Below are 15,122 nucleotides of genomic sequence, written 5' to 3' on the forward strand. Positions count from 1 at the left end.
TGTGATTGGGTGGTTTTCATTTCTGAAACATCTTAGATCGTGTTTTAGAGTCGGGTGATCCTGTACAAGCAGCCATCAGGCCTTTTCTTCACCTTAATTTCTTGTCAACCAGTTTGTTTGTTGGAACAAGAACTCATCACAAACATTGATTCTTTTTTTTCTTTAAAACCATCCTCCAACTCCAGCATCACATTCAAATAGCGCTCATAGTTGTTTTAAAAGGTTTAATCTCTCAGATCTAGTTTTATTGGGTTGTGTCTGTCTGATGCCTTTAAAATAAAGATTAAACTAATTAAATATCTGACTTAAATAAATACGGACAGCAAGGCTTCACTTTGTTCTGTGTTTTATTGGTGATCACATGTTCTGTTACAGTTTCTGGGCAGCTAGTGTGTCTACCAACAGAGACAATCTGCATCTTGCAGACGGACGAGGCCAGGTTCTGGTCATTATACAGGTTTTCTGGAAACCTGAGGAGGTGGCCCTAGTGACACACACTCACAAATACACTCGCGCACACTCACACATGCACAGGTGACACACAGACAACAGCTGAGACGGTTTATAATAGTGGAGGGCTTCGTTGTCTTTAGAGCCGTGAACAGCGAGGTTTGAGGGGGTCTAAGAGCTGCTGCTGGCCGGTAGAGGCGGACAGTCACTGGGACAGGAAGTCCACGGCGGTGTCTCGCTCCTCCACCAGCTCGGCCGCTGTGGCGTCCATCTTGGCCTGGGAGAAGTCGTTGATGGGGAGTCCGTCAACAATCTTCCAGGTTTTGTTCTGTGAGTGATGAAAGAGGGAAAATCAGACTGTTGTACAGACTGGACTATCATGACTGATGCCGCCGTCACACGTCACAGCTGTTTGTTCTTGCGGTGGTGTGATCAGGTGACCCACAGCTGATGAGACTGACCTTGATCTGGACGGGGAAGGAGTAGATGAGGTCCTCTGGGACGCCATAGGGGTTTCCAGCAGCGTGCACACCCATGGAGATGAACTCACCCTGCCCGCAGGAAACACACAACTCATTATCAGTTTGGTCAAAATGATGCACAAGCGTAACCAACTTATCCTCCTCTGTTTTCTTTTAACTAACTGAAATAAAACGATTCAGTATCAGTCTTGTCCTCCACACTGACCTCCTTGGTGCCGAACCAGATGTCCCTCATGTGGTCACAGATGGCTTTGGCAGCAGACATGGCGCTGGACAGCTTCCTAGCTTTGATGACAGCTGCACCGCGCTGCTGCACCGTCTACAGGACGAGAATAGGTGGAAAATAGGGCAGAAAGTACAAACCTGGAAAATAAATTGGATTGAAGTTGTTAATTCAAGTTAAACTTCAAAGTGAAACCCACTGAGATGAATTCCCCTCGGAACCAGGCGTCGTCCTTGACGGCGTCGTAGGCGGCCACCTCGGAGCCTTGAATGTTGACCTTAGCATGGTGGACGTCTGGATACTGGGTGGAGGAGTGGTTCCCCCAGATGATGACATTCTTGACGTTGTCAGAGGACACGCTGCAGCGCATCGCCACCTGCAGGTGAGGGACGGATACGGCAGGAATGACGTTAATTAATTTTTAATTTTTTTTTCTTCATTAATAAGCAAAAGTGAGTTTACCTTCAGCTACAACGCTGCTCAACATGTTCATGTCTTTATAGAGTCTAGAGTATAGAAGATATGTTACATCAACACAACACAATACAAACGTGTGTGTTTACCTGGGAGCAGGCTCTGTTGTGGTCCAGTCGGGTCAGGCAGGAGAAGTTCTCTTTGGGGATGGATGGAGCAGACTTGGAGGCGATCAGACAGTTGGTATTTGCTGGATTTCCAACCACCAGAACCTGATGAGGTAAACATCACAACACTTCATCATCATCATCAGAGGAACACGGACACACGGCCAGGTCCAAATAAAAATTAGAAAAACAACTTCCTGTAACACGACTGAATAGAATAAATGACAAACAGCGCCTCCTTCGAGCTGCGGTCAATAAACAAGTTTGAAAATGCTGAAAGCATCATTTCTGATTGATCAGTGTCTCAAACGTTCTGTGTAACAGTCACATATAAACTAGTGCCGTCAGTAATCTAATGTTAAAAAGCTTTCATCATACTGACGTTCGCTGGGCCTCACATAGGCACTCAGAGGAACTTTGATCCCACAGCTTTGTCAGCCTGCTGCTGTTTTCCACATCTGAGCTTTTGCAGAAACATGAAAAGCAGCAGCAGCTTTTTTAAAGGAAGCACAGATGACACTGCAGCAGCAGCACTTTCATTTCCCCGTGTTTATCAGAGCGTCTCTCTGCTCAGACCGCGAGAAATAAAAAAGAAGCTAAAGCGTCACCTTGACAGTCTTCTTGGCGTATTTGTCCAGTGCAGCTCCCTGGGTCTTGAAGATGGCCACGTTGGCCTTCAGCAGGTCCTTCCTCTCCATGCCCTCCTTCCTGGGCATGGAGCCCACCAAGATGGCGGCATCAATGTCCTTGAAGCCCACTTCCACCTTGTCGGTGGGGATGACCTCTGTGGGAGGAGAGGGAGGTGGTTAGATCCAGTTTAAATTTACTTCTTTATCAGGAACAATGCACATTCTTCTTCTTATTAGGCTAGAGACTGTAAATGAAGAAGCACAGATTTTACAGCCACAGATAAATGATCCCTTTGTTTCTTTTTATAACTTGACAGGACAAAACAACCTGACAAGCTTTATTCTAACAGCATGTGTAGTGTAGGTGAGCGCTACATGGTACTTTAAGTTAGCAACAGATACCAATACTGATTCCAGTGAAAACCGGTTTAGTGGGAACTAAAGTCTGAAAAACAGCTTTATAACAAGCTCACAGACAATAAGACAAGGCCTCATGGTGAAGTAAGAAACACCTTGTTTTCAGAAGTTAAAGATGCAGATTTTTTAATAAGTACAAAAAAAGCGCTTTGTGAGTTTTCAGTGAGTTAAATAAAGTTATTTGTAGTAAAAACCTGAAAACAGCATAATTCTACTAGAACAGACCTCAGTCATAAAACTTCAACTGTGATACAGACGACATACGTCAGGTACTGTTGAAGCAGAAGTATCACAGGTTTAGTAGCTCTTCATCTGGATAAACAACGAGTAAAACAACATAATGGAAAAACTGATTCTGTGCTGATTCTTACTGAACCTTCTGTTCCAAACAAGCTGACCTGAGTTTCTCTATCACAGACTTGAATGATTTAACTTCAACACCGACTTTTATCTTTAACCTTCCGAACTGCAGCTCAGGTTATCAGGTCTGAACAAAGGCTCCTCTGCTTCGACATATTGATAAGGATAAGCTGATGTATTGGTACATTGATTTTCTGTTGTACAGACTGTTCACATATTCTTGGAAGGATTTTTAAAAAAAACATTTATGTGCCTCATTTTTATAAGAATCTATTAAATTAATCCCCTCCACTTGTTTCAGTAAGCTCTTTAATTCTTCACTTCCACATATCCGAATTTAACAAATAACCCATTTTAATGTCTCCCAGATTAATTCCTGCTGCTGTGACTGATCCTGGTGATAAGTTGGTGTCTGGTTGTTGCTGCTATCCGACCACACAGTCAAGGTTCACGTCTCCTCTGTTCTTTGTTATTCCACCACTGCTCTGATTGGCTACTGTGGCCTCTTCACCTCCAACCAACCAGAAGGCTGAACTGAGACACTCCTGCCCCCCCCCACACACACACAACAGCAGCAGAGTGGAGGTTATGAAGGACAAACAGAGCTGCATTTCAAATCTCACCCAATAGAAATCGTTCAGACAGTTACGGTTAGAATTTGGTTTCAGCTTCTTTTAGGGCTGATTGAAGTCTGAGGATCATGAAACACTAAAAATCCAATCTTAAAACTACACTTTGGTTCAGAACTATTATCTCTCTATGATAGAAAAGTCACCTCCAGCTGCCATCAAGGTCCCAGTTTCACTCCTCATTATTCATTTATAATTCACAGAGGTTTAATATCTGAAAAGTTACTTTTTTCCTTCTGACGTCACCACAATTGAAATTTGCACACACTCGCTGTCGACTCACCCCTCAGCAGTGGGAGGGCGCAGTCCTGCAGCTCCATGACGACTCCGTCCAGCACCGGCAGCATGGGGGGGATGTCCAGGAGGATCAAGATGATGGGCTGAAGACAGAAGAAGAGACACGAGACACAACTGCATTAGAAACTGCACTGAAGTAAACTAAGGAGGCAGTTAGCAAAGTCTTAACATGAAACTTTTTAACATATTGAATATCACCTGTCTTAGATACAATGACCTTTCAATGACTTTCAAGGTCTCCTACAGCTACAATAAAGATAGCATAAAGTGTGTTTGAAATGGTGGCACCACCATAGCATGAAATTTATCATGCGTACACAACACAAACTCATCTAGGTAAGTAAAGGCCAATAAAATGCTGCTGGTCGAGAACATTAAATAAAAATTAATTTAAAAACACACACACACACACACACACACACACACACACACACACACACACACACACACACACACATTATTTTACATGTTTTCTTTAACTTCCATTTAAAGCTCTTCATAAATGTTACTGGACTATTTTACAAATCAAGAGAATTCTGACTTTTTTGACAAAACACTGGAGACTTAAGCACCATTAAATATAAAACATGTTCAACAGGTGAAATTATGAAGAGGACCTATTAAATAAATAATGGAATGGTGATAAATATTGGCACAAATTAAAGACAACACATGCCTTAAACGGTTTTTCATTTCCTGTCCATCACAGATCTGGACTCCAATAAGATGAAGGCATCACATTATTAAAACATGTTCTGTGTTCATGATGAGTCCATTATGTAACAGTGACTTTGTGCCTTTGCACAGATGTCTGCACAGTTTCAGGGCCATGGGGCTCTGCTGCTGCTGCAGGTTATGTAATCAAAGCTCCGGCCCGGTCCGGTCTTACCTGGTCCTTCCCAAACACATCTCCCTTGGCGATGCTGTACAGGAGGGAGTAGGCGATCTGGCCAGCGGCACCGGTCACCACAACACGGATTGGTTCAGCCTGAAGGAAACAAAAAGATCTGTTTCATGTGTGGCTGACAAAAGTGATTAACAGAAATCCAGCATTGATGAGTCTGTTTTGTTTTACATTTTAAAGCCCACATTTAATAGATGATTTGTTACAATGAGGCTTCTAGTTCCTATGACTTTGGAACTTAGTGTCTGCCAAGAATGAGGAGGATTTCTCACCAAACTCCATTATGAAAACCTTAAAATGTGGAATGAGCTTAGAGGAGCTGTGCTTTTTAATTTAAAATAATAATTGAATAAAATATATTTAAATAATTTGTATCACGCTGTCATTCGGCCTGAATTAAATCAGTCAAACAAACATTCAACTTTTATGATTGGTCCAAAAACCACTCTTCACCCAGCGACATAATGAATGAAATCAGAAATTAAAGGAGCACAATAAGGGTTGGATTTGAAAATACGTCGTGCAGAGTGATTTACACACAAGCCGAATTCAAGGGGCTTTCTGGGACATTCAGAAACCGACGTGCAGATGATCTGAACTCGCTGCGACTTGTCAGACGAACAAGAACTCGTTGAACTGACATTTTGTGAACGGAGAACCGGGAGTGTCGGGCTCCGTCTGTCGGACTGGTTCAGGTGAATCAAACTAAAGGCCGCTGATGTAGCATCATGCGGTCCTGAAGAACATGGAGGCAGACGGAGCTCTGAGAGGAGGCTCGGTGTTAAAACCAACGAAACAAATGCGAACTCTCTGCTGCAGAATCCAACTTCACATCTGCGCCGTTTTCTAACTGCGCCACAAACCGAGGGACCCGCTCCGCTCGGTTCTGGGTTCTGGGTTCTGGGTTCTCGGTTCTGGGTTCTCGGTTCTGGGTTCTCGGTTCTGGGTTCTCGGTCTCTGAACTCACAGAAAACTTAGTAAAGGAAACGAACAGAAAGTGAGATTAACTCCGTTTTAACGCTTCCGTCCTGAGCTGAACACAAACGTTCACACCGCGGTTCTCGGACTCCCAGCTGCAGTCTGCGGCACTAAGCAGAGTTTATGGCCCATCTTACCATTTCGGTGGCGGATGAAGATGCTTCCAGGGTTCGGGTTCGGGTTCGGGGTCGGGGTCGGTCTCCGGCTCGGGGTCGGCCTGGACTGCGGGGTCACCTCTATCCGCGTACCGTGCAGTCAGGCGGCTAAACGGAGCGGCCCGCACTCACTAGGGGACTTGTAGTCTTTTTAACATCTTATCGCGGCATCTTCGACGAACTACCTCCATAAATGGAACACCATCTCCCATAATGCACCGCTCTGTTGAACCGCGCCCACCGGCAGATGATTTTCCTTTTTGGCTGATGCTCGACGAACTTCGCGGTGGCGACACCTCGTGGTCATGAGCGGAACTGCACCGACTGTCCTGCAGCACTGTAACATCCTAAAGTACAAAAATACAACTTTGAAGTACTTGTACTTTACTAGGACATCTCCTTTTTATGCTACGTCATACATTTCTTTCCTCATAACTTTGCTACACTCCAAAAGATTTTTGTCCTAATAAATATTAAGGAACATCTTTAAGTAAACTCTAACTGAAATAGTAAATATTTCTTCATTCATTGAAATAAACATAACGTAAATATGCATAAACTGAAACACTGGTTTTCTACATGACCCCTTGTTATGTTATGTTATGTTATTAAATTACATAAAGTCTATGTTTTAGACATGACTATTTTTGTTGTTTAGTGTCCTTTAACTATACATAATAAAAATGTGCTTTGGCCTTTCAGGCTGCTTAAATTAAAATTTAACTGTGTAGCTTCTAAGCTACCCCCATGGACCTGTATACACTGTCACATTGTCCTGTATAAAAGGTATAACCCTGGAATGGCCGTCAGTGTAGTCTCTGCCACAAGTGCAGGTGTACGTGCAAACAGCAGTGAAAACGCCACATTATCTGGATAGCTTCCACTGTAACTGCAGACAGTGCATCAGTGATTTACAGAGATAAAGACAGAAAGATATCAATGCTTTTGATATTAAATGAAATGAAATTGAAACTCAGACCAGTATCTTTAAACCAACTCTTTAAAATCCAAAGAGCTTCTGAATCAAACCGATCACAGAAAGCAGATTATTCTGAGTGACAGTTTTCCAATCAGGGTCAGAGGTGAAAGTGTCAGAGTCCAGTTTACTCCTCAGACGTCAGGAAGTCGCCAGGTAGTTAAGTTGATCTGCAGCATCGAGGGAGGTAAATCTGTCTGATCTGATGTGTTTAAAGAGCAGGAGAGCAGACGCTCACAAACGAACGTGAGAAGGTCAAACAGGACGACGACTGGAGTTTGACTTTAAAAACGACAACTTTACTATAAAAACCTGTTTCATCATTTCTGAAACTAATCGATCAGAAACTGTCCAACTTAAAACTGATGGAATCCTTCAGTACTGACAGATATTTACTGATCAGTGCCTCTGAAACTGTTCTGTTAGTAAAGCATTTCAGATGATTAATGTTTTTTCACTTCTGGTCATGTTTCACAGATATTTATAACAGAGTTTGAGTGAACAAATTAACTAAAATAAAGTTTTCTCCATCATATAAATAGAGAAGCTTTAATAAGTATGAAGTCTGTGGCTTATTCTTTTCCTGTGCTCCACCTCAGCTCCAGTTTAAAGCCAAAGACTTTACTGGTCCTTCACATCACCAGCGTGGTACTAAAGGGTAGATAAGGATCATACATTAATATGTTCAGCCAGGTGAACTGCCCACTTCTTCTTCTGTCTGTCAATGACACCAGCAGCCATGTTGGATCTTTGCTCTTTGCTGGTTCAGTTTCTCTGAAGCCGTCTGGAGCTAAAACAGGCTGCAGTTCAGTGGTGTTAACCCAGGAACTGACCGCGGTGCTGATAATCTGCAGCTCCCACTGCTGCATCAAGGCAGCGGCACGTCAAACAGTGCTGGAAGACGCTAACTCCACCTTCAAAGTAAAAGTGCACGGACTTTCATTACACGCCACTCACGGGCTTCTTTGGGAAACGTAGCAACATTGACTTCAAATTTAATTAATTTAATTAATTTGACATAGACATCATTGAAACCGTTTTACATTCCTTACATTAGCATAAAGTAAAGAGCCCTGGACTCTTATAAACCTGTGTTGATAGAAAATACATGTTGATAACTACAGGCAGATATTACTATAAATCATGATATTGTCCTTTGAATACATCCAGCATCACACTGATAATAGTTTGCATTTCACTGCAGTAGTTTGCATCTATGTCATCATTGTGTATCTCTGAGGAGATTTCACATCTGTTCGTGGACGGTTTCTGTCTTTATAGTGGTAGTCTGTGTACTGTCTTTGCATTTTCTGGTCATCATGTGCATTGTTTTGAAGAACACGTTGCATCTCTTTGTGGATGTTTTATGTATGTTGGTTTTCTATTAATTGGCATCATTATAGTTAAGTTGTGTCTTTTTACCATCATTTTGTTTTGTTTCTCTGTTGATTATTTGGCCTTTTTGCAGTAATTTTATAAACCACAGCAATTAATTTGTTTCGATTTGAGCTAATTCTGCGTCTCTTTAGTGTAGGCTAGCTTTGTTTTGCATCTCTTTGTATTAGGTTTTCTGAGACTCTAAACCTGCATAAACTACTTACTGATGCTGTTAAATACTCTTTTATTTTGAAGACTGTGACCGGATGTTGTTTTGTGTGTACTTCCTGGTTTCACTTGACCAGAAGAAGAGACTCAGTGAATTAAAGATGACGAGTCAGAAAAAGAAGTGGTTTCTGTCACACTAAAGGCCGTTACCTGTCCCTCTGTGAGACACCTGTTCCTCTGTGAGACACCTGTCCCTCTGTGAGACACCTGTTCCTCTGTGAGACACCTGTCCCTCTGTGAGACACCTGTCTGTCCCTCTGTGAGACACCTGTCCCTCTGTGAGACACCTGTCCCTCTGTGAGACACCTGTCCCTCTGTGAGACACCTGTTCCTCTGTGAGACACCTGTCTGTCCCTCTGTGAGACACCTGTCTGTCCCTCTGTGAGACACCTGTCCCTCTGTGAGACACCTGTCTGTCCCTCTGTGAGACACCTGTCTGTCCCTCTGTGAGACACCTGTCCCTCTGTGAGACATCTGTCTGTCCCTCTGTGAGACACCTGTCTGTCCCTCTGTGAGACACCTGTCTGTCCCTGTGTGAGACACCTGTCCCTCTGTGAGACACCTGTCTGTCCCTCTGTGAGACACCTGTCCCTCTGTGAGACACCTGTCTGTCCCTCTGTGAGACACCTGTCTGTCCCTCTGTGAGACACCTGTCTGTCCCTCTGTCCACTAACTAACCCAGCTCCGGAGCTCAGGTCCGACCCGTACCGACCCGTACCGACCCGTACCGACCTGTACCGACCTGTACCGACCCGTACCGACCCGTACCGACCCGTACCGACCCGTACCGACCTGTACCGACCTGTACCGACCCGTACCGACCTGTACCGACCTGTACCGACCCGTACCGACCTGTACCGACCTGTACCGACCCGTACCGACCTGTACCGACCCGTACCGACCTGTACCGACCCGTACCGACATTTCACGGTGAAGTTTAGCTCCATTTCCCGTTAATGCTGCGTTCAAGGTCGCACCGTCCGCTCCGGTCACCGGGCCGCTTCCAACTCACCTGCGACGAAACCGCCCGAACCACCAGATACATGGAGGTGAGCAGCGTCAGCATCGTCCCGTCCTGGTTTGTGGTCCGTTCACCGAGACACCGACGTCCTCTGAAGCAGAAATGGCGACTGGATCCGACAGGAGGGAGAGACAGACAGAGAGAGAGAGAGACAGACAGAGAGAGAGAGACAGACAGAGAGAGAGAGAGACAGACAGAGAGAGAGAGAGACAGACAGAGAGAGAGACAGAGAGAGAGAGAGACAGACAGAGAGAGAGAGAGACAGACAGAGAGAGAGAGAGACAGACAGAGAGAGAGAGAGACAGACAGAGAGAGAGAGAGACAGACAGAGAGAGAGAGAGACAGACAGAGAGAGAGACGGGGAGAGGGAGAGACAGACAGAGAGAGAGAGAGACAGACAGAGAGAGAGAGAGACGGGGAGAGAGAGAGACAGACAGGTGGACACCCACAGAGAAAGAGAGAGACAGACAGGCTGGTACCGACGTTCACGGCTTCTTGTGCTTCTGTTTCCCGGGACTCCGTCACACCTCCACCCCTCACCTACACACACACACACGCACACACACACACACACACACACACACACACACACACGCACACACACCCTGCTGCAGTCAGTCTAGTCCCTTAATAAGATCTTGCAGACACAAATAGCGGCCTGCTAAGCTGCTCATGTGATTATTACAGGTGTAAATTCATGGAAACTAAAAACTGTAAAAAACACAAGGGACTTCTGAATGTAGGTTCAGTGACGTCAGTGCAGAGGGACGGCTGCAGTGCTGGTACCAACCTGTGCAGACTCAGTGTTCAGGTTACTGTTGGACCACTACACCTCTGTTTTCTGCTCGCTGTGACATTTGTGCACATTTTCAAAATTACAAGCAAAGTTCACCTGAGCTCACCTGAAAACTCGACGACGTGCACGTAGGAGGAGGATCTGTGACAGAAGATAATCCCAGTCTGTGAAAAGCCGTGAAAAAGTGTGATAATCAGGATTAGACGTGTTCTCAGCTCTGAACTTTGTGAGATCATTTGAACTTTATTGCTCTGTAACATTTGGTTTTGATGAAATAAAGTAAAATATTTACATCTTTAGTCGTTGATGGTTTAATAATGAAACATTAAACCTTTAGAAGGGAACATGAATGAATTCAATACATTTAAAAACATATCTTACAGGTTTTATTCAATAATGTAATAGTGTGATCTCTAGTTGCCTCCTCCTACTGTGTGTGTCAGATTATCATTCATATTTTATGATATATTTATTATCTAATATATATAATTGAAATGTCAACACGTGACTGACACAGTTCAATAGATCTTAACGAGCCTCAAAACAACAAAAACGTCCATTTGAACAAAGAGCATAAAGAAAATCTTAAATCTAGATATTTAATCAGTAAATCCTTTTAAATCTCTGTGTGAAGGTTTTGGCAGTGGTGGAGTTCGTATCTTAGGTCATCAGTTTAAATACTTAGCTCTGACTGTGCGTGTCAGCACTTTAGCTTTTACTTGATATTTCATTGTCTTCACTAACATCACGTCCAACTCACCGAGGGAACCAACAACCCCACTGAGCAGCACCAGGAGACAGTGGAGAGGAAAAACTCCCTTTAGAGGAAGAAACCTGGACCAGAACCAGGATCAGGGTGGGCGGCCATCTGCCTCGACCGGTGTGGGTGAGTGGAAAGAGAAGAGAGAAAAGGACAGCAGGCAACAGAAATCAAATCAGCTTCATACTGAAGGTAAAAGTCTTGAACCTCTTTCTATTTCAGCACCAGTCTACGTTGTTCCTCGTGGGTCGCTTCCGTGAACATTAACCTCAGTTACACTGTGGACTGATCCTTTGTCACCTGTGTTTATTTAGCTGTGACGGGCAAGCAGCATCGTGTAGGACATGAAAATACTGGCACGATGCAGGATGTGGGGATCTGCTGCTATCAAGACCGTTCTGTGAAATGTATATGGCTGAATTAGTGACGGTGATGAAAGTCAGATGTGACGGGTTCATGCAGGCTGAAGAGTGAAGATCAGATTAAAACACAACGTTGACGTGTTTTGCCCCCTAAATATCAGCTTATAATCTGTTCAGTGATGACAATTTTTGCCTTTTGAAAATTTTAATTGTACTGATGTCGCCTCCATCCAGTGTTTATTCTTCTCTCACTGCTACGTTCTATTTTCAATGAATCGTTGCACGTTCTGAATGTTAGTTATTTAATTTTCTGTATAAATGTAGATTCTTATTGTTCTTTTTAAACTAAGCTCTACTCTCCTGTAAATACATGTGGAAATGCATAAATATGGAAAAAAGTAAGTGTAGAAATACACGTGAAACAGGAATTTTAAAAAGGTATTAATTGTAATTTAATCACAGACAGCTATTTATTTTCTTTTTGCTTCATTCATGTTGCTTTGAACATTTATGGAAGAATCAACTAATCTTACCAAAAAGTTTTCTCTGTGACTCTGGTTAAATCATAATAATAATAATAAAATAATAATAATAATAATAACTCCACAAACTGGAACTACGTCTGTTTACTTTATAGTCATTGAAACAGTCATTTTTTACTATATTTATATATTTCTGCTTTTTGGTACATGCACAGAACAGATAAACATGTGAACTACACATGTAGTAACATCAGAAAAATGTACGAGCAGTTGTTAAAAAGTACATAACTGGAGCAGATGTGGATGAGAGTAAAACGTGCTGAAATAAATATGGACATAAACTGCGTACGCCCACATACTGTACACAAATACCTCGTATTTGTACTATGTGTATGTCTGTGTATCTGAGTGTAGTATACAGCTGAGGTTTCTCGGCTCCACTGATGATGAAACTAAACTGTTTAGGACGCTAACCACACTGACTTGGCATTAAACTGCCTTCCTTCTCTCCAGAACTAATGACTTTATTTCCGCTCTCATTTCACTTCTGCCTGTTGCCGTCTGAGGATAATCATCTCTGCATAATCATCTCTACATAATCATCTCTACATAATCATCTCTGCACTCACTTTTCTTTTCTATAACTCTATAATCTGTATTTTCTATTCTAAGCACCATGACTGCTGACAAACCTGGACGTGTTGCTCCTGCCTGCTGCCAGCAGAGGACGCCGCGTACGCTGGAAAGGAGGCTGCGGTTTGTGCGAAGCTCACGTTGACATGTTGTTTTCACTGTGGAGGAAGTTTGTTGAGCCCACAGATTGAGCTCATTCTTTCTTTTGCAGAACTGGTTTTAGCCGTAGACATTTACAACACAGATGTCTCATCATTACCAACAGAAAGGTTGATCCAACACTTGAGATTCAAATTCCCTCAGACCCTCACATACGTTGATGCTGTACAATCTAACAAACTCTAACTGTACACATACAAGCTCATTATTAATCTGTTTGTTTGTTTTATTTTATACATATAATCTATATCTTGGTCTTTGTAAATGAATTTGTAATATGTTGAATTTTTGCACATTTCTTGCACACTTTTCAATTTTCATTTCTTTTCTTACTTTTGTCTTGGAGCTGTCGTAACAATTGAATTTCCCTGTGGGATCAATAAAGATTCATCATATCTGATAATCTGCTGTCTATCTTCAATCTACACGTTTGTTGCACTGAAGTATGACTTATTTCTTTCTGATTCCATGTTATACATCGATCATTGATCAGTGATTCTTTCTTGTTACTGTAGATTTTGCATGAGACGTTTCCTTGGAGGCATTTTAACATTTGATAGACAGAGTAAACAGAGACGAACCACAAATATTAAACATGTTTCATATTTCTATGTGTTGTCAGATCTTTTACACAATAGTGAGACTTGATGTGATTTCTCTGTGTTTACACACTCTTGGGCACTTGTAGGTATCATTTGACCTGGTGCATTTCCGTTTATCACTACTTTTAAATTAATGGTGCTAATTTCCTTAAAAAGACCGACATCCTGGAACACAGAGGTTGGTTCTGCTCTGCTTCGTCCAGACCTCCTTCTCACTGCTCTGCTGTGCTCTGCCCAGAGCTTCAGGTAGTCGTCATTACGAAGTTACAATAAATGAGTGAATGAACGCTTCAAAACTCACAAATCAAGCAGAGATGGTTGAAATTCTCTGGTGGCAGAACCTCACTCAAGCACCTACATTAGCATCCCCTCATGCAGCCTCACTGGTACAGGCAGAGCGAGATCAGGAAGTCTGGATTGCACAGTAGAGCTCTGATTTAGTGAGATCCTAAATAGTGAGCAGTAAATTACATGTGCAGTCTTGAAAATTGCACATTTCATTGTTTTGCAGGTGAATTACTAAAAAATATTGGTAGATTGGCAACAGGTGGAGTCTGATGTATTGAAATGAGGATTTACGTGTTTCACTGTTGTCTGTCATGGAGAGTTTGGAGGATGCCTCACTTATTAAATATATATTAAATATTTACAAAGGTGCAACATCCACTATTTAGCTCATTTCAACCTTTAACCTTTAGTAAATCAGGGCCAATGTCATACGTAAACAACCAGTCAGTCAGTTGGAGTACATATTGTGGATTGTAAATATCCCAATTTCCAGGTACTGTAGCTGTAATTGAAAAATTAAAGGAATCAAAGTTCCAGTTTTCCATGTTATTAAGTGAATAAGTGGTTAAAGTGATTCTCACTTACTCTGCACAATGGAAAGGTGAATGTCTGATTTGGTTTGTAATATGACTCAGATGCAACCACAACAACCCCGTCTCCAAAATATTATGCAGCCACACTTTGTAGTGTGTTTTTGTAGAAGGTGTTTTAATGAGTGAATAAACCACCACACTGGGGTGAAGTTAGTGCAGTGTGTGTGACTGTTAAACCACTGATCAGAGTCCAGTGTGTGGTTGGGTTTAGACAACCAAGCACTTTGATTGAGGTTAGAGAAAGATTGTGGTTTGGTTTAAAAGTAAATTTACACTTTATCTCTAAAGTAACTGTTGATTTTCTCCCTATTAAACCACAGTTTTTAAATCTTAACCATATAATGAGTTAAGATGATAAGTTAACTTATCCTTCATGTAAATTAACAACATACATCGTTAAGTTGTTGCACATAATGTTCGTCTTGAAAAGCACGACAGACAAAGTGGCAGAGCACACAGAGAAACTGAGGGGTCGACTGGGGAATGTAAAACAGTTAAGACGACTGTCAAAGCGACGGTCACCAAAAGCAGCAGGAGACAGGAAATAATGTGGGTCCATTGTAAACCACATCTGCAGAAACTAGCATTTAGCAACTAGCAAGCTAACAGCAGCAGACCACAAACCCTCACTGTTGTTCTGCTTACTACAGCATCTCTCCCTCTCTGCTGTTTAAACCAGTTCATCGTTATAAATCGACAATAGAGTTGTAACGGGTTTTAGTGTTGTTTTTTTGAGGGAT

The 15,122-nt window shown here is 42.5% G+C and overlaps 1 protein-coding gene and 1 long non-coding RNA gene across 3 annotated transcripts; both read right to left on the minus strand.

Annotated features, from left to right (window-relative positions):
• Window positions 1-329: 329 nt before the first annotated feature.
• Window positions 330-9,850, minus strand: LOC113162363 (malate dehydrogenase, cytoplasmic). Of its 2 annotated transcripts, none has more exons than XM_026360447.1 (9): window positions 9,699-9,850; window positions 4,958-5,056; window positions 4,055-4,151; window positions 2,345-2,520; window positions 1,719-1,841; window positions 1,355-1,531; window positions 1,138-1,251; window positions 912-1,001; window positions 330-778 (listed from the first exon to the last, which is right to left on the minus strand). In XM_026360447.1, the coding sequence occupies exons 1-9, from the start codon at window positions 9,750-9,752 to the stop codon at window positions 656-658; spliced, it is 1,053 nt and encodes a 350-aa protein (XP_026216232.1). In that variant the 5' UTR covers window positions 9,753-9,850; the 3' UTR covers window positions 330-655. The 2 variants fall into 2 exon arrangements, with proteins under 2 accessions (XP_026216232.1, XP_026216234.1); XM_026360449.1 differs by lacking the exon at window positions 9,699-9,850 and adding an exon at window positions 6,088-6,218.
• Window positions 9,851-10,123: 273 nt separating this feature from the next.
• On the minus strand, window positions 10,124-11,302 carry LOC113162364. The gene is made up of 3 exons (XR_003298815.1): window positions 11,264-11,302; window positions 10,610-10,667; window positions 10,124-10,247 (listed from the first exon to the last, which is right to left on the minus strand). It is a non-coding gene; the product is annotated as an uncharacterized LOC113162364 (long non-coding RNA).
• Between the last annotated feature and the right edge of the window lie 3,820 nt (window positions 11,303-15,122).

Source organism: Anabas testudineus, chromosome 1 (assembly GCF_900324465.2).
Source record: "Anabas testudineus chromosome 1, fAnaTes1.2, whole genome shotgun sequence".
NCBI classification, from domain to species: domain Eukaryota; kingdom Metazoa; phylum Chordata; class Actinopteri; order Anabantiformes; family Anabantidae; genus Anabas; species Anabas testudineus.

Coding starts and splice junctions, on each gene's coding strand:
- LOC113162363 (XM_026360447.1), bottom strand. CDS start 9,752: ATGCTGACGCTGCTCACCTCCATGTATCTGGTGGTTCGGGCGGTTTCG. Junction 1,532..1,718: donor ACAACAGAGCCTGCTCCCAG/GTAAACACACAC, acceptor CCTCACCTGCAG/GTGGCGATGCGCTGCAGCGT. Junction 1,252..1,354: donor TCCGAGGGGAATTCATCTCA/GTGGGTTTCACT, acceptor CTCGTCCTGTAG/ACGGTGCAGCAGCGCGGTGC.